At 51.7% G+C, this 19,873-nt stretch overlaps 8 protein-coding genes across 8 annotated transcripts; 4 read left to right on the top strand and 4 right to left on the bottom strand.

The window, feature by feature from the left end:
* Positions 1–36: 36 nt before the first annotated feature.
* Positions 37–444, top strand: CDV56_102951 (uncharacterized protein; the record flags this gene model as incomplete). Its single annotated transcript, XM_026756570.1, has 1 exon — positions 37–444. The coding sequence occupies one exon, from the start codon at positions 37–39 to the stop codon at positions 442–444; it is 408 nt and encodes a 135-aa protein (XP_026609934.1).
* Positions 445–656: 212 nt separating this feature from the next.
* On the bottom strand, positions 657–2,675 carry CDV56_102656 (sigma-70 region 2 family protein; the record flags this gene model as incomplete). The annotated part of the gene is made up of 1 exon (XM_026756275.1): positions 657–2,675. The coding sequence occupies one exon, from the start codon at positions 2,673–2,675 to the stop codon at positions 657–659; it is 2,019 nt and encodes a 672-aa protein (XP_026609933.1).
* Positions 2,676–4,816: 2,141 nt separating this feature from the next.
* Positions 4,817–7,455, top strand: CDV56_102030 (putative PHD transcription factor; the record flags this gene model as incomplete). The annotated part of the gene is made up of 2 exons (XM_026755649.1): positions 4,817–6,434; positions 6,488–7,455. The coding sequence occupies 2 exons, from the start codon at positions 4,817–4,819 to the stop codon at positions 7,453–7,455; spliced, it is 2,586 nt and encodes an 861-aa protein (XP_026609932.1).
* A 354-nt stretch (positions 7,456–7,809) lies between these two features.
* CDV56_101624 (uncharacterized protein) lies at positions 7,810–10,473 on the bottom strand (the record flags this gene model as incomplete). Its single annotated transcript, XM_026755243.1, has 4 exons — positions 7,810–8,613; positions 8,738–8,927; positions 9,379–9,449; positions 9,517–10,473. 4 exons carry the CDS (start codon positions 10,471–10,473, stop codon positions 7,810–7,812), a joined length of 2,022 nt encoding a protein of 673 aa, XP_026609931.1.
* Positions 10,474–11,695: 1,222 nt separating this feature from the next.
* CDV56_101243 (cobalamin-independent methionine synthase II family protein) lies at positions 11,696–13,028 on the top strand (the record flags this gene model as incomplete). The annotated part of the gene is made up of 3 exons (XM_026754862.1): positions 11,696–11,912; positions 11,977–12,393; positions 12,457–13,028. The coding sequence occupies 3 exons, from the start codon at positions 11,696–11,698 to the stop codon at positions 13,026–13,028; spliced, it is 1,206 nt and encodes a 401-aa protein (XP_026609930.1).
* A 705-nt stretch (positions 13,029–13,733) lies between these two features.
* On the bottom strand, positions 13,734–14,081 carry CDV56_101090 (DUF2945 domain-containing protein; the record flags this gene model as incomplete). The annotated part of the gene is made up of 3 exons (XM_026754709.1): positions 13,734–13,802; positions 13,861–13,973; positions 14,033–14,081. The coding sequence occupies 3 exons, from the start codon at positions 14,079–14,081 to the stop codon at positions 13,734–13,736; spliced, it is 231 nt and encodes a 76-aa protein (XP_026609929.1).
* Positions 14,082–15,099: 1,018 nt separating this feature from the next.
* ARF6 (ADP-ribosylation factor family protein) lies at positions 15,100–15,909 on the bottom strand (the record flags this gene model as incomplete). Its single annotated transcript, XM_026754427.1, has 5 exons — positions 15,100–15,141; positions 15,203–15,315; positions 15,376–15,522; positions 15,591–15,749; positions 15,816–15,909. 5 exons carry the CDS (start codon positions 15,907–15,909, stop codon positions 15,100–15,102), a joined length of 555 nt encoding a protein of 184 aa, XP_026609928.1.
* Positions 15,910–17,151: 1,242 nt separating this feature from the next.
* Positions 17,152–19,531, top strand: ccg9 (putative trehalose synthase (Ccg-9); the record flags this gene model as incomplete). The annotated part of the gene is made up of 6 exons (XM_026753728.1): positions 17,152–17,256; positions 17,312–17,721; positions 17,779–18,054; positions 18,120–18,584; positions 18,639–18,748; positions 18,816–19,531. The coding sequence occupies 6 exons, from the start codon at positions 17,152–17,154 to the stop codon at positions 19,529–19,531; spliced, it is 2,082 nt and encodes a 693-aa protein (XP_026609927.1).
* Positions 19,532–19,873: the final 342 nt, after the last annotated feature.

The following is a 19,873-nucleotide window of genomic DNA, read 5'->3' as shown; positions in this document are numbered from 1 at the left end:
TCCCCCTCCCCCGCGGCCCTCCGCGCCGCCATCGCCATGTTCTTCGTCTTCTCGCTCTTCTTCACCGCCCTCGGCCTCATCTCGTGGCTTTACCCCGCTGAGATCTTCCCCACGGCGATCCGTGCCCGCGGCTCGTCCCTCGCGACCGCCACAAACTGGAGCCTCAATCTCGTTTTTGCGCAGTGCTCGCCTATTGCTCTGACCACCCTCCAGTACAAGTACTTTTACTGCTTTGTTGCGTTCAACTGGGCCGCTGCGGTGATCGTCTGGGCGTTTTATCCGGAGACCGGCGGCAAGTCCCTTGAGGAGGTGGCAGAGGTGTTCACTACCCGGGCCCAGCAGCGTCGCAGGGGCCAGTCGTATGGATCGGACTCGACGGGTGCGGACGTGACGGAGTCGCGGGATGTCAAGTCGGGTGTTACGTTGCATGTTGCACAAAAGTGAGGATGTACGGGTCCGGATCAAAATATTCAAGTATTTGAAGATGAATTTAAAATCGCAGAGAGAGTATATAGAATATTTAGACTCAATAACCAAGTTGACGCCGTAGCCACCATGCCTATCATTGGATACACCAGACCCGTATCCTTTCCGTACAAACCATGAATGAGAATTATATATAACGCACGTCCAGAACTTGGGACGTAGACGATGATTCACCCCCTCAACGCAGGCATAACATAACTCGTAAGCGGCGCACTGAGGATCTCCTGTCGTAGCGCCCCCTCCCACACGGCAACCGAGCCCTCCCACACCTGGAGCGTCAAGCAACCCAGCAGGAAATCATTGACGCGCATCCACGTCTCGTAGCCCAGCCGCTTGGCGACCTTGAGCATCCGTCCTGCGAACCAAGGCCGGCCGTACGGCGTTCGAGCAGTGGGCGAGTACTGCGTGAAATCAGGCGAGGCGAGCTCATCCAGCACGAATACAGAAGGGAGGTCCGGGCTGTTGCTGGTGCTGGTGCTGGCCGTTCCGTCGTTGCACTCTAGCATGATCTGCAGCAGCGCCTCGACAGAGCCGCTCATGTTGACTTCGCTTTCGAGCACGGCCTGCTCCAGCGTGCGCAGGAAGGTCTCGCTGTGAGCGATGGACGAGCGATAGTCCCACAGACCGGCGTTGAACATGATCAGCGCGACGAGTCGGGCGACGAATTGTTTGCGGTTGCCCGAGGCGGTGAATCGGACGCCCGGCGGGGCGGCCAGAATCTGGTATAAAAGGGAGGTAGGCTGGAAGGCAGTGTGGCGCATGGATGCGATGGCGGGGTTGGTGTGGGTTTGCTGGTGGAGGGCGAGTTGCTCGCAGCGTTTGAGGAACTCGATGAATTCGTTGCATTGGTGTTGGAGTTCATCCCTGGGGAAGAAGGGAGGGGCCGTAGAAGGTACGCCCTCAAAGTCGGTGGAAAGACCTGAGACAGATGAGGAAGTTGGGAGCGAAGGTTCCGTCGGGGTTGAAGTCATAGGGGTAATATTAGGCTGGGAAGGAATCACTGGTGGATTGGGCTCGAAGAAAAAGCTCGGCCCATGAGTTTCATAGCCTGACAGAATATAGTCCTGCCAGTTGATCAACATCCCCAGCCGGGTATTCTCGAACGCCGCAGGCCCACCGCGCGCTCGAATCATCTCCCGAGCAGCTCGCATGTGGATCCAGCTGATCTGCTTGCGTCCGGGGCGGGGGTCAAAGTCCTCCAGACCGGCAGCACTGAGGCATGCAATGATGGCCACGTCGCTAATGTCCCCGGGGTTTTCAGCCAGATGCTCTCGGAGCATGGAGATGGCCCGGTTACGATGAACCAGACTCATCTTGGTTTCCTCCTCGTTGCGGACCCAGGCCCATGTGTTGGCCGCGTGGACGAGGATCGTGTTCTGGAAGGCGACAGGGCCTTTCATGCCCTCCGGAACAAATACCGCCGTGTACCAATTGTGAGCCTTGGGGGACCGGAAGTGATTGCCGTAAGAGCAAGCCGGCATCTCGTTGACGTAAAAGTCAAAAAGCTTGTGACCCTCTGCATCCAAATCCATAGGCAAGCTGTTGAAAGGGTCAGTCCGCGCTGCGCTGAGGATAGATTTGGGGGAGAGCGTTAGCTCGTAGGGAGTTGTCGGGGCGGAGGACCACGGTGTCTGGCCGTCGGATTCGGAGTTGCTGCTCTGGTCACCAGATGCATAGGAACTGGGTAAGTCGGAGGGTGAAGGAAAGGGTCGAAGTTGAAGAACAGCGTCCTGTGGTGAAACAGAGACGAGAGTATCCGCGCTAGTCTGGCCTGCAGCTGCTGAGACATGACTTTCTTCAATCCCTGCCGATGAACCCTCCTCTAAGGAATTCTCGCCCATGGATTCCACCCCCGTTTGCGTATCTGTCGAAGCGTCCGGGCTCTTTTTCCTCCTGCCCGTGCTACGCTTCTTCATCTCCTCAATGGTACTCTTTCCCGCATTCTTGTTCCTCGGTCGCCTGCGAACCTTTGGCTGTGATTCCTCTTTTTCCTTCACACATCCGCCATTGTCATCGTCTGGTTGCGCTACGCCACCGCGTTTTTGCCGCATGTATTCTTGCATCACATGGCGCTTGACTCGGGTGAGATTGCTTCGGCTGTTGCTTGAAGCATCGATGAATTGCCACCGCATCTGCGAGGATTGCGCCGGTGGCTCATTCGAGGCTGTCTCTTCCGAAACATCGGACATAGTCTGTTAGAGATTGATTTCGGCGTGGTTACGGGGTAGAACTCGTGGGGTTGAAGATTGACCTAGATGGCCCTGATTCGATGATAATGCAAATGACGACGGCACATCATCAAGTGAACACTCCTGCGCTCGTCCGATTATGGAATCTTCCCAAGCAGAACGTGAAAGAATTACCCACGTCCCTGGAAACCGGATCGAATGTTATCGCGCTGAGACAATCAACCGACCTAGCAAGGTCCCTGCAGCTGAACGATTCGGCAGCTCGGCCGATCCCAGTATATGCGGGGTTGAGTGCTGAAAACGAGCGTAGGTGAGATAAGATGACACAGCGTAGATCTTCTTCAGTTATACAACAATTGAGCCGGTTTAATGGTCGAGAGTCTTCATTGCCGATCTTTGAGGTGGACAGTCGATCATAAGGCGGGGGCTGATGGCCGGGATCGGTTGCTGGAGACTCCGACAGATGATGAAGAATGTCTCCAAACTCCAAAGAACTAGGAATTAGCTGAGTAATCACTGGCCAAAATGAAAGGCCAAAATGAAGGGCTCTTGGGAATTCAGAAGAACAGCGAAGTCTGGGGTGGAATTCATGCAAATATTAGAAGCGTACTTGGCAATAGAAAAGCGACAAGTACGCGATGAGAGAGCATGAAGACAGTGACGAAGATTATTGACTTTGCGGTCGTTTGGTTCGACTCCAAACCAACGCCTCAATCTTGGGACTATTCCCCACAGTTACGGAGTAGTCGATTGAAATCTCAAATCATTGGATCGCGGAACCGACGAACAATGGTTAGACAGTCCAGGTAGTTATTGATCGGCCGGTCCAGTCTTCAGCTCGGAGTTATCACCCAGCCCAGTGGCCCAGTATTTGAGGGGATTTAAGGTGGGGATGGACCAGCAGATTGAGAGAGACTCGAGAGAAGAGAGAAGAGAGAAGACTACGGAGGAGATAGAGAAGATAGAGAAGAGACGAATCCTCAGGGCTGGAAGTCGACTGTCTCTGATGATCTCCACTCGTCATTCCTCAGCCGTGCAGAATTAGCTAGAGTTCTAGTGTTATGCTGCTGCGAACTCGCCCAATCGGTGGCATAGCATCTCCCGTGTGGTTTCATCTTAACGAAGTAGTCTGCCTCTCTTGGGTTCGAGACCCTGGGAAGAGGTAGACTAGGACTCTGCAAGTGATACCGACCTGAAGATCTGAAGTTCATCCTTCTCAGCTCGCCTCACTCGGCCTGACATTCGTATGTTTGATCAAGGATTCTAAATTGGCATTGAATTGTGTGGCCGTGCTGGGTATACAAAGTGCAGCCATAATTGCCATACCTAGTAGATTACTCCGTATCTTGACCTTAAAGACACCGTCTGGACATAATTTTGAATGGGACATTGGCTGGTATACTCAGACTGAACTGCTCTCCCACTGGTAGGCAGCAGAAGGTGTTAATAATAATACTGCGAAGTGATCACATTCCTTGGGATGCGTAGATAGTCACGTGATTATGGAGCTCCAATGGAAGAATGTCACATGACAGCGGAATCATGTCGGAGTTAACCTCACCGCCTTCAGCAAAGTCCGGCCGCAGACTGTCAAATCCTTGAATGCATTCTTGCTCTCCGCGTCGCCGGTCGCGCAGTTGATGGCATGCGATTTCAGCACCCCTAAGGTTTTTGGGAGATTCTGCTAATACAAGTGAATGAATTATGATTTTCAAACTGCTTTAAACTACCTTCAGCCGCGTCACAGTAAGATTTGCGGTCGTTCCAGTGTCGTGGGATTCAACCGGTCCGCATTCATTCCGAAGCTGGTCGCTGTCCTTGTTCGGTAAAACGACCGTTCTGAAAGCTCTACTCACACCATCCCTTCGACGTCCGAGTGCGCTACTGTAGCACCTTTGGGTCGTGCTATTCTCCTACACGTTTACCGACGGAAGTGACTCATCAGGATGCTATCACCTTCACAGGCGAGTTCGATGTTTACCACCTAGCTTTCAGCAGCAAACTTTCTCTGTGGGACAAATTTGGCGTGAGGATTCGTCGCACCGATTTTTATACATGATTCAGACTCCTTTCAGACACTTTCGCCCTCATTTTACTCGACACCTCTTCTTTTCGGCCGTGTCCGGAGATCTCACATTGCAATGGCCGGAGACGCGATTGCGCCTGCAGAGCCCAGCCAGGTCAACGGCTCAACGAGTTGCGACCGATCCACCACAGATCCTTACGAGACAAACCCAGAATTGATTCCGCCGACAGATTCGTTCCTTTCTCGAAGCCCGCAATACGGCCGCTATGCCCCGCATGTCGATGACTTCAAACCCCGCTACGATGCTTGGTACCAGTCGGGTCCGGAAGTTAGTTCGTACTGGGAGGAGGTAGTGCGAACATCCTGCACCCCAGAAAATTCCCTAAATGTGCCTGGGACAAGGGAGGTATACGCTGCTGGCAGCGTTCTGATCAAAGTTGACCAGGAACCTGCGGCCGGTGCGGCTGCGGAACGATACTCTAACGTCAATTCGAACGAGTTGAGTGCTGCTAAAAGGGCGGAGGATGCTCTTCAAGAACTCGATGTTGCTGTACCGATCATATACTTTTGTGGCACAGTTGACGGGAGGAATGTCACCGTGGAGTCTAGAATTCCTGGTGTGTCCTTGGAGGTTGCCTGGAAGTATCTCACAATCGAACAAATTGGCGCTCTTAAACAACAATGCCGTCGAATTATTCAGCGCCTTGCAATCGTTGAGCCTGTGCCGGACTCTGCGTCGTACATCTGCGATGAACTCAACGCTCAATTACCACCGGGCGTCGAGGGTTCCGAAAGGGACATATTGTTTCAAGATAGAAAGGGGACGGAGAAGCTCTATCTAGTTCACAACGACATGGTCCGATCGAATATTGTGGTCAAGGATGGCCGGGTCGTTGGGATTCTCGGCTGGCGACAATGTGGGTTCTTTGGCTTTGAGAGAGCAAAGCAGGTACATCGCCAGTTTCGGATACCTGAGCGACCCATCATTGGGAATGGCGGGGTCAACGTGACTCAGGTCTGGGCCGACCTCTATGACGATATACCTGACGTTAGTAGGATAGACGGGCTCCCAGATCATCATACTGCAGCTGGACCTGAGGTGAAAATTGAGCCTCTGCAGACGTCGTTGGACAGGTATCCCCCAAGCAACGAAACCGAGAGCCTGCCCGCTCTGGCACAACTAGACGGCACCCTTTTGCCCGAAGAGCATCCAACGCCGAAGAAAGTCGCTGATCTTAAGAGCGAGTTTGCCTCAAGAGCATCATCGACAGATCGTTCATCGCCATCTGGTTCCACCAAAGCAGCCTTGAGAAGAAAGTCGGCTCCTGGTGCATCGAAGAAAGGGACAGCCAAGAAACAAACGACGAAGAAACGCAAAATAGACGAACTTGCGAGCGAAGATGTGGAAAGCCGTCGGTCGAACACCCCTTCTTCGACTCGTGCCAGCAAAACGCCCGGAATCAAGAAGCAGGGATCCGCATCTGTCACGGGCTCTCCGGCTCCCGAGGGTAAGAAAAAGAAGAAAAACGCCAAGAATGTTATCATAGCGAAACGGGAAGAGGAGGAGGAAGAACAAGAGGAAGATTCGGAGGATGACGGGGTTTTCTGCATCTGTCGCAAGGGTGATGACCATACTTGGATGATTGCATGCGACGGGGGATGCGATGATTGGTTTCATGGAAAATGTATCAACATCGATCCCGAAGACGCGGACTTAATAGACAAATACATCTGTGAGTCTCGGCTTAGGCAGCTTTGTACTCTGAAGTGAGCTAATGCACATCAGGCCCGAATTGCAAGGCGGAGGGCAAAGGATGGACGACGTGGAAACCGATGTGTCGACTAAAGAGTTGTCGGAAACCGGCTCGTGTGACAGGAAAGAACCCAAGCAAGTATTGCTCTGACGAGCATGGGCGGGAGTTCATGCGTCAACGGATCCAGCAACTCAACAAAACCCCCGAGGATCCTGCCAAGAAAGAATGGGAGGAGCTTGGCAGCAGAGGAGGTGTGCTGACAACTGGTGATCTTCACGCAGTAATCATGGCTGTCTCCTCTGCCGAGGAGTTCCGAAAACTTGGAGAGCGCATTATATCGCCGCCGCCAGACGCGGAGGATCCTAAAACCGGAGCAAGGTCTCCGAGCAGCAAGAAGCTTGGCTTGGACGTGGACCCCGAGGGCCTAACCTATTCTCACGACGAGGCATCAAAGCTTGAGCAATTGCGCAAACAAAGAGATGAACTTCTCCACCGCCGCGAGATGCTCAACACTCGTTCCACGTTCTTGACACTCATTCGTCAGAGATCAAAGAGCATTGTCGAAAAGCTGAAGCAAACGGATCCAAAAGGGGGATGGAAGGATATCTGTGGGTTCGACACACGCCTCGCGTGGTCAGACGAAGAATTCGATGATTGGAGGCTGTCCAATCTCGGAGCCAAGGCACTCGAGGACGGCACCCCTGAAGCACTTGCTTCGAGCTATCCGGACGCTGTTGATGCGGATGGCGACACGGCCATGAATGACACCAAGACGGAGGAGGAGGACGAGCTGGCAAAGTTGTCACGTGGAGTGTGTACGAAGAAGCGTTGCGAGAGACATAAGCAATGGATCAAGGTCCACCAGTCCGAACTTCTATTCGAGGAGAACACGCTGAAGCAGGACCTTGCCACCTGCGAGAAAGAAGCCCAGAATGTGGTTGAAAGGGCCGTTCTCCGAATGTGGGCTGAAAAGGACAATGCTCAGAATGGCGGCGAGTGAGTTGTTTTCTCGCCGCACCCTGTCTGAAGAGAGGGCAGGATGATTGTTACAGAATTCGCATACCCGCTACGAGCGAGTCGCTTGATTGATAGATACCCTTTCGCGCGAGAAGCTGGGACGGAATATGGAGTTGGTCCGTTTATCTGGAAATCCAGGCTACAAGTGGCCCATGAAAAAGGAACCCTGCATATTGTTGGCGTATGGAAACGGTACATCATAATTTCACGCCGGGGAAAAGCGTATGAATTGCATCTTGATAATATCGTGTACGATAGAGCGGAATCAACGCAAGACCGAGTGTATGGCAAGCCGGCTTCACCTTGTAGATCAGACACTCGCAATAGTATCATACATTCACGGGTTTTTGTCCCAAATGCACCATTTCCCCACCCCCTCTCCTACTCGATCTTTGATGACCTCCACAACGTGATCCGACCCCACCGTCGAAAGCAGAAGATGCGTATCAATACCTTGATCCAACGTCCTCATCAACAAACTCGGAAGCAGCGATGTCTCCGCCGCATGAAACATAGAGTAGACGCCCTCGTCATCCATAGACGCTCGAAAGTCCCCTCGCGACGCATGCTGCCTTCCCGCCCCAGCGCCAGCCCCAGCGCCAGCCCCAGCGCCAGGGCCAGGGCCCAAGCCGGGCGCGGATCCAAGCCCACCCGTATTAACCAGCATCACAGCAAGATACGAGCCATGCACCCTTGAAAGCTGCGTCAGCGTTCGCAGCGCGGCGGTCAGCGCCGCCGCGCCCTTCACCGGGTTCGAGGCGCGGATGACGCCCTCGGTGAGCGTGTCGAGGCCTGCGAGGAGGAGTAGGGTGCGCGTGCGCGCGCGCTCCCCTGACTCCCCGCCAGACACCAGAGCTGATTGCAGGGCGTCCGAGACCTGGCTGATGGCTTGCACTGCGGCGCGGAAGTCGAAGACGGGGAGGAGCTGGACATGGTCTAGCAGGGCTATTGCTTCGATGCGGGAGAGGGGCGGCGTTGAAGGAGAAGCGAGGAGAGAAGCTAGGAGTTGTTTTGGAGAGAATGGGTCGAGCGTTGGTGGATGGATTATGAAGGCTTTTGGTTGGGTGGAGGGTGATTGTGATGGGGGTGTGTTGCGTAGATGCTTGGCGAGGAGGTATCGGGGGAGCTTTGGGGGGGTTAGCTGGGTGTTTGAATGTAGATATGCTTTCAGGATGATGCGCCTGAGATGACTCCCAGGGTTGCGTGTATACAGGTATATGTGCCCGATACAATCTGCAGGCACATTGGAAGAGATACCATCTTACCTGGCCGATAGAATCATGGTCATCGTCTTCTCGAGCTCTCTTCTTCAGTTTCGAAAACCCGATTACCCTGCCACAGCGGAAAACGCTGGATGGGCCTTCGAATGCCTCTTCGATGTCCTTTCTTAGATTCCAGATGGCAGATTGATCTGGCGCATCGGGCTGCTCTGATACCATGGACGTCGTGGTATGACTGGATAGTAGTGTATGAGCCAGAATTGGAAAAGCTGGTTCAGCAGTGTAGACATTACTGGATGAAGACATTTTGACATGAATAAAGCGAGAGCGTTCGGTGCCCTGTCATTAAGTGTTGGTAGTGATAGATCGGGCGAAGGACTATGCAAAATGATATTGCACAAAGATGTCACCTGGGATAAACGAATCCATCGCCAGGTTCAAGACTCAAGCAGGGACAAGTGTGGCATGTTATTCAGGCGAGCATTTATTGACCATCTACTCCGTACACTCTGGCTTGAATGATGGGTTACGGAAGTGAGTGGGATAGAGCTCTTGATGCCTGAGGCTCCGAAATCACCTAAACATGGTGGATTTTTAGTCGTCGTCATAATTGCCATTGATATTGGAAACTATGCACTAAGATGGAGAAGCGCTACGCTTAAGAAAAAGTTCGCCTATGGACTGACCCGATCACATTTCGCTCCTCTAACCCAGTTCCCATGTCCGTCATGGGCCCATTCAGTGTCTCCCAGACCATCTGCTAATATAGCAGAAAGTTCCGGCCGAAGGGCATCAGACTCGTAGTCACATGCGCAGAAATGTACAAGACGGGCTCTGTTGCCCAAGTCCCGAACTGCATGCGCAACTAAAGTATAGCCCGTCGCAAGCTCCATCCACGGATCGCTTGGGTCCATAGATCCCCTCTGCTCCAACTCTGTGGCCTTGTCGTTCAAGCAAGGCGCCAATCGTACGCTGAGCGAGCGCAGACTCGTCATCAATGTCACCGTGTCCAGCACTAGTTTGACGTGGTTATAAAACGGAAAAACCGCAGTGTAATGGAATGCTGTCAACTTGTTGAGCGAGAGAGATAAAGAGACACTCTCTGGATGGGTCCGGGACAACGAGCCCCATCTATTAAACACAGAAGGGACCTGGAAGAGAAAATACTCATAATGGTTATATGCCTTCAAAGACGAGGACTCGTTAAACTGCAGCGATGACCACTCCCGAGCTGCTAAAAGACCCGGGCATGCCTCAACATGCGAGACCGGAGGTGGCGCTACCTGCCGTTCTCTCCTATCCAATTGCAGGACTTGCAGCGAAATCTGGAAAGCCCAGTTATGTCCATCCATAATCTCGGTTCCTAGCGTTGCTCCGATAAACGACGGCGGTGCCAGAAGAGTGATACGCATTGGATCGAGGTGCTGCAGAATCCTACGCCACCATGAGGGGTCGTCCTGAGGATCTGAACAGGTATTTCCCCGCGCCAGGAGGGACGTCACGTTTCGACACAGATCCCATTTCAGGATGAATTGTAAAAAGCTTTCTCCCTCACTGATATCAAAGCAGGCATGTGCAAACAACCGCGGCCGTGTGACCTCTAGGAAGTGAGAGGAGGTTCGCGATAGATTCTTGAGGTCGCGGGCGGCCGATTTGACTATACGAACGCCCGGGGGCTGGTCGAAACGGGAGAACGAAGGAGGATCAGTAGCAAGGTTGGACAGTATTTGATCAATTAGCTCATTCGGTAACGACTCAAATGGCGAAGTCTCTGCGGACATGGTAGTAACGGTTGATGCTCCGGGCTGCTAGGATACTATTGAATTAGTGCTCAGTAGCCTCAATGAGCTTCACATGACGACGGATCCCGCAACTTGGTGTGAGACTGTCATATCCTCATATGTCTGGTCGGATGATGCAATTTCAGGTCGTAGCTAGATGTAGCTCGAAAGAGAGCTAGTCATCGAGAGGTATTGTCGACTGTTCTTTGTTCCTATACAAGTGTTGGAGTTGGGAGTTGTTGAACTGTTGGAGGCGGTGAGAGTCTCGGGAAGAGAAGAAGATCCAACTGCCGAAAGACCCCGCTTACTTCGTACACACAACTGCTACAACAACTGCTACATAATGTTAACAACATGATAACTCGATGTTTGCGCTTTGAAGGCAAGAAGCTGGGGGCAATAAATGAAGGCTTCATCTCTGAGTCTGTCCCACTTTCCGGTTATTATCAGAATGCAGATACGTATATCAGCATACCGACCGATACTCCTCAGCCATCGGTAAAACCCCTTTGACCGTGGCCTTGTGGAGCCTGTCTCCGCAATGCTTGAACTGATCCATTGATTCGGTGCATGCGCCATGACTTTGAATAGCAGCCATATCTTCATAGGTAGAAAGAAAGGGAGAGTAATTTACAACTGTCAACTCTCACTCGTCGACAGTAGGGGCTCTATCTCAGGGAGATTACATGGGGCCATACTTCGCTTCATATGAAAGAACTGGCGGACAACGAGAGCTTACTTACGCCCCACCGCATCAGCCTTGACCCCTTGGCCTTGAGATGTTGGGTGCATGGGCCGCCTGCATGGCGGGCAAAGATCATCTGGAGACTTCGAGTACTTCCATAGAGCCTGATTCTTTGGCTGCAATGGATTCTCACTCTGTTCAGCGACATCGGGCTCTGACTTTCAGGATGTGGAGAGACTCACAACATGTGGGGCTCAGAATTGGAGGTGGATGCCATCGGCAGACCTGAGCATGGCTGAAGAACCGGCAACTGAAAACATGGATCGTCTCTGCTTGAGCTCGCTTGCTGGGCACTGGGGGGTAATTTGCCCCTCATCTTTCTGTCGCCGGGAGCAAACGATTTGACCTCTTCCTTTTCCTTCAAACATCCTCGTGCTTGTTGCTCTCTTCGTCTCCGCTAAGCTCATAGTCCTGGTGGCGACGGCAACGCTCAGTGAGATCCTGATTTAAGCAGATTAAGTAAATCGTACACTCGCCATGGCTCAGCTTCACCGTAACCCGCCCTTCCGTGCCGAGCACCTTGGCTCTCTTCTCCGGACTCAGGAACTCCTGAACGTCAAGACAGCGTTCGAGAAGGGACAGGCTTCTGCGGCCGAACTCAAGGCTGTCGAGGACAAGGATATCAAGGATATTGTCGAGACTCAGAAGAAGCTGGGCTACCCCGCTCTTTCTGATGGAGAATACTGCAGACACAGTAAGGATTCCTGGCTTGCGGACATTTCACATGGAGATTAAGCTGATCCCACTATTTCATGCAGTGTTCTGGGGCAGTTTTTTCCCCGGTCTCGAGGGCTTCGAGGAGGTTACCGACTTCGACGCTGAGATCTTCCGCCCCTATGCTCCTGATGTTGCTGCATTCCTGGAAGCGGGCCACAAGCCTGGTGAGACTGTCATCTGTACTGGCAAGATCAAGCACGTTGGCAGCACATATGTCGACCAGTTTAAGCACTTGGCTAGCCTGGTGGCCCCCCAGGATGTCAAGAATGTGAAGCTCACCCTTGCTGCTCCCAACTGGTACCACCTTCGTTACAAGAACGGCAAGGCTTTCCCCAAGGATGTGTACAGCACCGAGGACGAGTACCTGAGCGATATCGCCAAGGCCTACCAGGAGGAACTGCAGATCCTGTACGATGCTGGCTGCAGAAACGTCCAGTTCGATGACCCCAACCTTGCTTGTAAGAACCCTGGATATCGCATGTCTTTTGACTGAACAGGAGACATACTAACCCAGACATTAGACTTCTGCTCGGAGAAGATGCTGGACGGCTGGAAGGCCGATCCTCTGAACACCGCCACTGCCGACGAGACATTTGAAAAGTACATCAAGCAATACAACGAATTGCTGTCCAAGCGTCCTGCCGATCTCCACGTCGGTGTTCACATTTGTCGCGGTAACTTCGTCGGTAGCCGTCACTTCTCCGAGGGTGGCTATGACCGCATCGCTACCAAGCTGTTCAAGGAGCTCAACGTCGACACCTACTACCTCGAGTACGACACCCCTCGTGCCGGTGGTTTCGAGCCTCTGAAGGAGTTGCCTCGCCACAAGAACGTCATTTTGGGCGTTGTGACCAGCAAGTTCGCCAAGCTCGAGGACAAGGAGGAGATGAAGAAGCGCGTCTACGACGCTGCCAAGTTCATTGCTGAGGGCAACGACATCAGCGTTGAAGAGGCCCTCAAACAAGTTGGCGTCAGCCCCCAGTGTGGTTTTGCCAGTCACCGTGAGGGTAACGCGATCGACTGGGATGGCATGATCAACAAGCTGAAGCTTGTCCGTGAAATTGCTAATGATATCTGGCCCGGTGAGCTGTGAAGCACGACCATTGAATGATATTTGAGGGTTGGAGATGCTACGATGCTTGCTCTTCATCGGTCTATTTTCAACAATGAGACGGATGGGGAGGCATGGTTGAGGATGAAGGGGCTCAAACGATGTGATGATTAACGAGAATACCACTTAACGTATGTTCTTGTATATAAAATATTATATATAACTTGGAAGCATCATCATGCGCTTCAGAATTCCAATGGTGCCGGTGAAAGAATGATTCATTTTAACCACCTCGAGGAAAGGTGGCCACTTAAGTACCTTGGGGCTTGAATACTCTACCCGCACGATATGCGGACTGCATGCAGCCAAGCCTGACGGTTCTAGTTATGTTACATTCAAGAGTATTAGGCAAAAGAGTAGATATAGCATAGAGAACCCAGTACTATAGTTCACAGTGCGATGATTTTTATCGTGTGATATTTAGCTATACTGGGTAGGCCAAGCTCGGACATATCCAAGTATGGAAAACAAACAAATACATGCGGCCAGGTAGGGTACATTATGCAGCAATAAACTACGGCTTACTGCATGCCTATCTCAAGCATGCGAAAGCGAAGTATTCAGAAAACTATCCATTTCTACTCCATATCTGCCTAGGCCAAAAAAATCAAGCGATCATTCATCGACCAGACGAAACGCACCATTGCCTTCTACCCTCTCCCTCAACAACCTCCCCCATCGACCATCTTACTCGGCGGGCCCCAAGATATTCGACTCCTTGATAGCCGACCTCCGATGCGTATGAGAATTCTCAATCTATCACCCCGAGTCAGCTTCGCAGCTACATCATGACCAAATGAAAGAGTAAACTCACCTCGTACCGTGGCTCCTCCTCCGAAGCCGCTACATTGCGACCCGTCAATTGAGTGGGCTCGGTGGTGACCTCGCGGATGACGCCGACGGACTCGGAGGTTTTGGACTCGGGGCCTGCGCGAATAAGCTTAGCTATCTTCCTGGGTTGATTATCTCGTGAACTGAAGGGATACCTCCGACAGGCTTGTAGCGGACGCTTTCTCCTTTTCTGTACTCGGGCATTGTGAGCGGTGGAGTTGAGGTAACTTAGGTTTGCTTGTGCTTGACTTGTACCGATAATCAATGAACTGAATCGATATAATCCAAATCTCCAAAACAAGACAAAATTTTCGAGCTGGCGGAGCTCGAGCCCAGCGTCCTATTTATGTGTCGTGTGGCCATGTTGTTTTCCGTGGATGTTTGGCCCGTTGCGCCACCTTTCTGCGTCAGGTTGACATGTTTCTGATTCTAGTGATGGTGGCCATGCACTCCTGAGGGAATTGATTCTGTTGCCCAAGTCGACATATCTGATGTCTGTAGAAACTGTATGAGGAAGAGATGTTGATGTGTTCCTTGCATCCTACGGGATCGACGTAACTTTGACGATGCATTGAATCATCCGGAAACGATCAACGCGAACTTACCGACTGGCTGGAAGCTCTACTCCGTGTCCCTCGTTGAGCCCTGTTGGCGGATCGATCTTCCGTCATGCTGAACGTGCCAGCAGGCAGCGGAATGACTGAGTGCTGACAGGTCCGATACCCAAACTGAAAGATCGTCATCACGTGAAGGTTAGAGAATACTCAGAGTAGACCAAGTGGAAAATGCGAAAGAAAAGAAAAAAAAAAAGGTCATATGCTAAGCTTCCATTGTATGTGCTGGTCCAATCTGCCTTCTATTTAGGTACTTTCTACACAGAAAGTCACAGAATCAGCTGTATCGACAAGAATGGCACTTCAAACAGTCAGAGTTGCAAAGGACGACAAGAGAATTATTAGTAAAAGGGTATGTATGAATGACCCGCACAGAAACAGAGGGGGATATCATGGAGAAAAAGGAAATAGAAGAGAGATAATAGAAGACGGGAAAAAGAAACCATGCGGCACATAAGAGCGGAAGTCGGAATGCTGCGTCGTCTGTCATCAAAACGGACATGAAACGAAGAAATCTTGAAACCAATTGACGAGGGGACATGTTGTACACGAGGCCGCGTGAAGATATCTCTGATTACGGCACGATCTGGTGGACGTGGGGCATGGAATCACTTCTGAGGCTGAGTCTTGACGTTGTTTGAAAGCCAGGCCTGCAGAAACATCAGCTATTTGCCGGATCGAGCAGTTCGACGTGAGGAAGTAGCCACTTACAAGTCCCTCAAAAATTCCAGTGCCCTCCGTAGCAACACTGGGCGCCACATACCACAGCTTGTCCTTCAACTTGGTGAGCTGCAATGCGTTGGTGACCTCCTCCGGGCTCAAATCTGCAAGATGGAGATCGAGTCAGCGTCAACCCTGGACAGTCAGGTTTGAGGAAAACCTACGGCCTGGAACATCCTGCTTGTTCGCAAACACAAGCAACAGAGCGTCCTTCATTTCGCGATCGTTGATGATCTTATGAAGCTCCGAGCGAGCTTCTTCCATACGGGCCGTGTCGCTCGAGTCGACGACAAAGATCAGACCTTGGGTGCCTGCGATTCACAGATGTCAGTAAGTGCCCTAATTGATGAGATGATGCACCAAACGTGACGGTTCATACCAGAGTAGTAGTGTCTCCACAACGGCCGGATCTTGTCCTGTCCACCGACATCCCAGACGTTGAATTTGACGTTCTTGTAGGTGACGCTCTCAACGTTGAAACCGACAGTAGGAATAGTGGTGACATCCTGATTCGTGAGCTTTAGCTTGTAGAGGATAGCTGAGGTAGATACGCCGGTTAGTTTCCAAGCAATTCCTTTTCGTCTTCCTAGTTACCGAAACTCACTGGTCTTTCCGGCAGCATCCAAACCCAGCATCAGAATCCGCATTTCCTTCGTGCCAAATATCTTCCCCAGCATCTTCGAAACTTGTCCACCCATGTTGACTATTGTAATGCGACTGTCGGAGTCGCGACCAACGGAACAGTTGAGAACTGGATGCCTAGACAGTGCGTCTCAATGCCGAACTTGACTCGGTCACAATCCGACGCGACGCCCTGCACTTTCAATTGAGGGGAGGAGGACAGGGGAGAGAGTGAGAAACCGTTGGGACGCTGAGCGACTTCGAGTCAATTGGGCCCTCCTGTCAAAACAATGCAAAAAGTTAATATGAGATCTGCAGAAGAGACGCAAGGAAAACAAGACAGACACATGGGTATTGGGGAATGGAGAATTTCGCACCTTGCTTGTGAGTACGGAGGGGGGTGGGAGGAAAAGGCAGGTCACCTGTGCTCTCTCAAACGTGGCAGCAGAAAAAGAGGAGTGTGAGAATAAGATTGTAAGAGTCAAATTAACTTTTGGAGACAAAAACCCGACGATCCACAGCAGGACCGCGCTGCTTTGCTAGAGGGGAGGTTGATAAGTTGCTAGATATCTAGTTAACTCCTAACAATACTAATCTCCTTTCTCCTGGACCCAATTTCCCCTGTCGACCCTGTATCCAGTATCCATAGATGAGACTGAGAGGGGCCGTAAAAGGGGCTGGCCATGACTAAGCAGCTCTCCCCCACGACTGTCAGCTTCTTCCCTTCCCCTTACCGTAGACTAGACTCCCCTACCCCAGAACATTGATAAGAGCTGAGAGGATACTTTAAGATGGCCAGTTCATCAGCCAGGGATCTCTTCCGTCGTCGGAATCTTCCACGGATCAGACAATCTGCGAATACTGGAATTGTCTGATTCCCGCCCTTATTACTGCATGGACTGATTTCGCCTCATGCGGAGGGAAGTGATGCGCCGTGGTCCCGAGGGGGCATCCAACCCAGCTCCAGATGACAGGGATCTCTCAAGATAGGGATATACCGCGTGGATCAAGTCTCTCCAATGATTGCTCTGACCTGAATGATTGATTATCGTTGATATCCCGAGCCTACATGGAAGCTGCGGATAAAAACAGCATCCGGTTGTTCCTAACTGTAAAGGTACGTCATGGTCGGAACTGGTGAGGTCACCATCTGGACTGTTACACTGATGGATATAATATCGGTCGTATCCGTAGAGAGGTAGATGCCACATCATCAGTCCATTTCCTAAGATTTCTTTACTTCAACGAGTCAAGGCCATTTTATACTCCGTCTGTGCTTTGGCAGTAATCAACAATCTCCCGTTATCTGCACATACATCATGGCTAGCGACACGCTCTGCTTCCGACGGCGGTCATCCGTGCACCAGCAGCGTCGTCTTTCGGTCGATTTCAAGAAGAATTCATGGGCTGCGCCTCCTTCTGGGGTATGAATGGTTCAAATCCGTCGCGTGTCGGTTCTGGAGTTCTAACTTCAATTAGACCTTGTATGCCGGCCTCTCGGCAATATTTACCGATGATGGACATGCTACCATCGCCCTGGCCATTCGTGACGCAACGTACCTCCTTGAATTCATTCAAGAGAAAGTCCCTCGAAGAGAGAACAAGCCTCTTTCTCAAGCGATCAGCGACTTCATCGTGCACCAATTGCAGAATTTCAGTGAGAAACACCTCGAAAAGTTCATCGGGTTGGCAATGCCACAGCATATCGCAGAGACATGCCCAGGTCTCTGTTCGCGCCTATGGGCTGAGCTGGACGTCATCCCACTGGTGCTTCCGGAGGAGATGCGCAAAGAGAATGAGCCGTCCAAGCAGCCTCTTCCCACCTATCCAGGCTGGGAGACCAGATCGCTCGATGAACAAGCAGAATCTATGGGACGGAAATGTGTCAGGTGAGGGAAACCCTGCCTATGTGCTGTTGCATGTCAGCATGCTTACTTCACGCACAGATTGTTTGGCCCCGAAAACATCCCATTGCTGCAAGTCGGGTTTCTAGGTTGTGTCGAGGTCGATACGGCCTTTCACGTACGCTTGACCGATCTGGATGATTTCAAGAAGACGGTCAGACCTCGCACATGGGGTGCTGTCGAGCATTACGCGTCCGACCTTAAGAATAGGAAAGTCAAGATAGCCTTCTTCAGTGCCACCCCTCAAGGTGGAGGGGTAGCCCTCATGAGGCATGCTATTGTGAGATTTTCCTATTCATTGGGAACTGATATTAAATGGTGAGTGATTGTCCACTTTGGAGCCACCGTACCGACCACAGAAATAGCTGAAATCGTGTCCTAAGGTACGTACCAAAACCACGACCAGGTGTCTTCCGTATCACCAAGACGAACCACAACATTCTGCAAGGTGTCTCAAACCCCGGGGAGCGGTGCACAAAGGAAGACTGGGCAAAGGTCACGGACTGGATCGAGGAGAACGCCAGGAGGTACTGGTTGGTCCCCGGAGGACCGTTGCGGCATCCATCAGAAGGAGGTGCAGATGTAATTATCATGGACGACCCTCAGATGCCAGCATTGATTCCCATCGCGAAGAAAATGGCGCCGGATAGACCTGTCATCTTCCGCAGCCACATTCAGATCCGCAGCGACCTTATTGCGAAACCAGACACTCCTCAGGCGGAAGCATGGGGCTGGATGTGGGAGCAGATCAAACAGGCCGACCTGTTCATTTCTCATCCGGTGAGCTCATTCGTGCCGAAGAACGTACCAAAAGAGATTGTGGGTTATATGGGAGCGTCCACGGATTGGTAAGTTCTCAGGCCTTTAGTCAGTAGGAGCAAATGACTAACACGTCATTGTAGGCTCGACGGCCTGAATAAAAACATGCGGGACTGGGACATGGCGTATTATGGTCGCGTTTTCAATGCCGCCTGCAGAAACTCTGGCATGCCCGTGATAAGTGTCCCTGAAGGTGAGACCGCGATTCTTTGTTCTTCCCCATCGTGGCAAGTTGAAAGCTTTTCCATTAACAATGACAGACGAGTACATCGTCCAGATTGCACGCTTTGACCCCTCCAAGGGCATCTTTGATGTCGTGGAATCCTACGAGAAATTCTACAATCGTCTAACCGCCACATTTCCTGACAAGCAGCCTCCGAAGTTGTTGATTTGCGGACACGGCTCGATCGATGACCCTGATGGTTCGCTCATTTACGATGCCGTTGTGTCTCATATTGAGCATAATATCCCCTACTTGATCGACCAGATCTGTGTTATGCGACTGGGACCGTCGGACCAGGTGCTGAACGCGCTCATGTCCAAAGCCAAAGTGGCTTTGCAATTATCCACACGCGAAGGATTCGAAGTTAAGGTATCCGAGGCGATTCATAAGGGAACGCCTATCATCGCGACCCGGGCGGGTGGAATCCCTCTGCAGGTCGAGAATAACAAGAGTGGTTTCCTGGTTGATGTTGGAGACACGGACGCCGTGGCCGAGCACCTGTTCAACCTCTGTACGAAGGAAGAAATGTACGGGGAGATGAGCCGCTACGGGATTAAGAACGTCTGTGATGAAGTAAGCACTGTTGGCAACTCGTTGAACTGGCTCTACCTTGCGTCCAAGATGTCCAAGCACGAACCTGTCAAACCAAATGGCCGGTTCATCAACGACATGGCGCGCGAAGAGGCGGGCTTCGAGTATGAGCCCGACGAGAGCAGGTTGACCAGAGCAGTTGAGGTGGAGAACATGGGTTGAGCCATGAATCCTCTGACGTTTGGATCTTTCTTCCGTGTATGATAATTAGACGACTGCGATGTTTCATGAGCCTGGATGCATATATATAGTTGTTGAGATTCTACCCTCAATCAATTTCATACTGAATACAAACCTCAAGAACACAGCAGAACACACAAAACACAGCTGTCAGGGGTATAATAAAAGAAATAAAAAACCAAATAAGCACCATCCAAAGCCCCAGTCCATTTCAGCCAGTCAAAGAGCCTACCTCCCAACCAATCTATACCTCTCCCTCGCCATCCCCCCCTCCGCCCCCTCAACCCCTCTTTTCTACACCCCCGCCCCCCCCCCCCCACTCCT

Source organism: Aspergillus thermomutatus (assembly GCF_002237265.1).
Source record: "Aspergillus thermomutatus strain HMR AF 39 chromosome Unknown NODE_387, whole genome shotgun sequence".
Classification (NCBI taxonomy): Eukaryota; Fungi; Ascomycota; class Eurotiomycetes; order Eurotiales; family Aspergillaceae; genus Aspergillus; species Aspergillus thermomutatus.
Note: the sequence above shows the minus strand (reverse complement) of the source record. Positions and strands in the feature narration are given on the sequence as shown.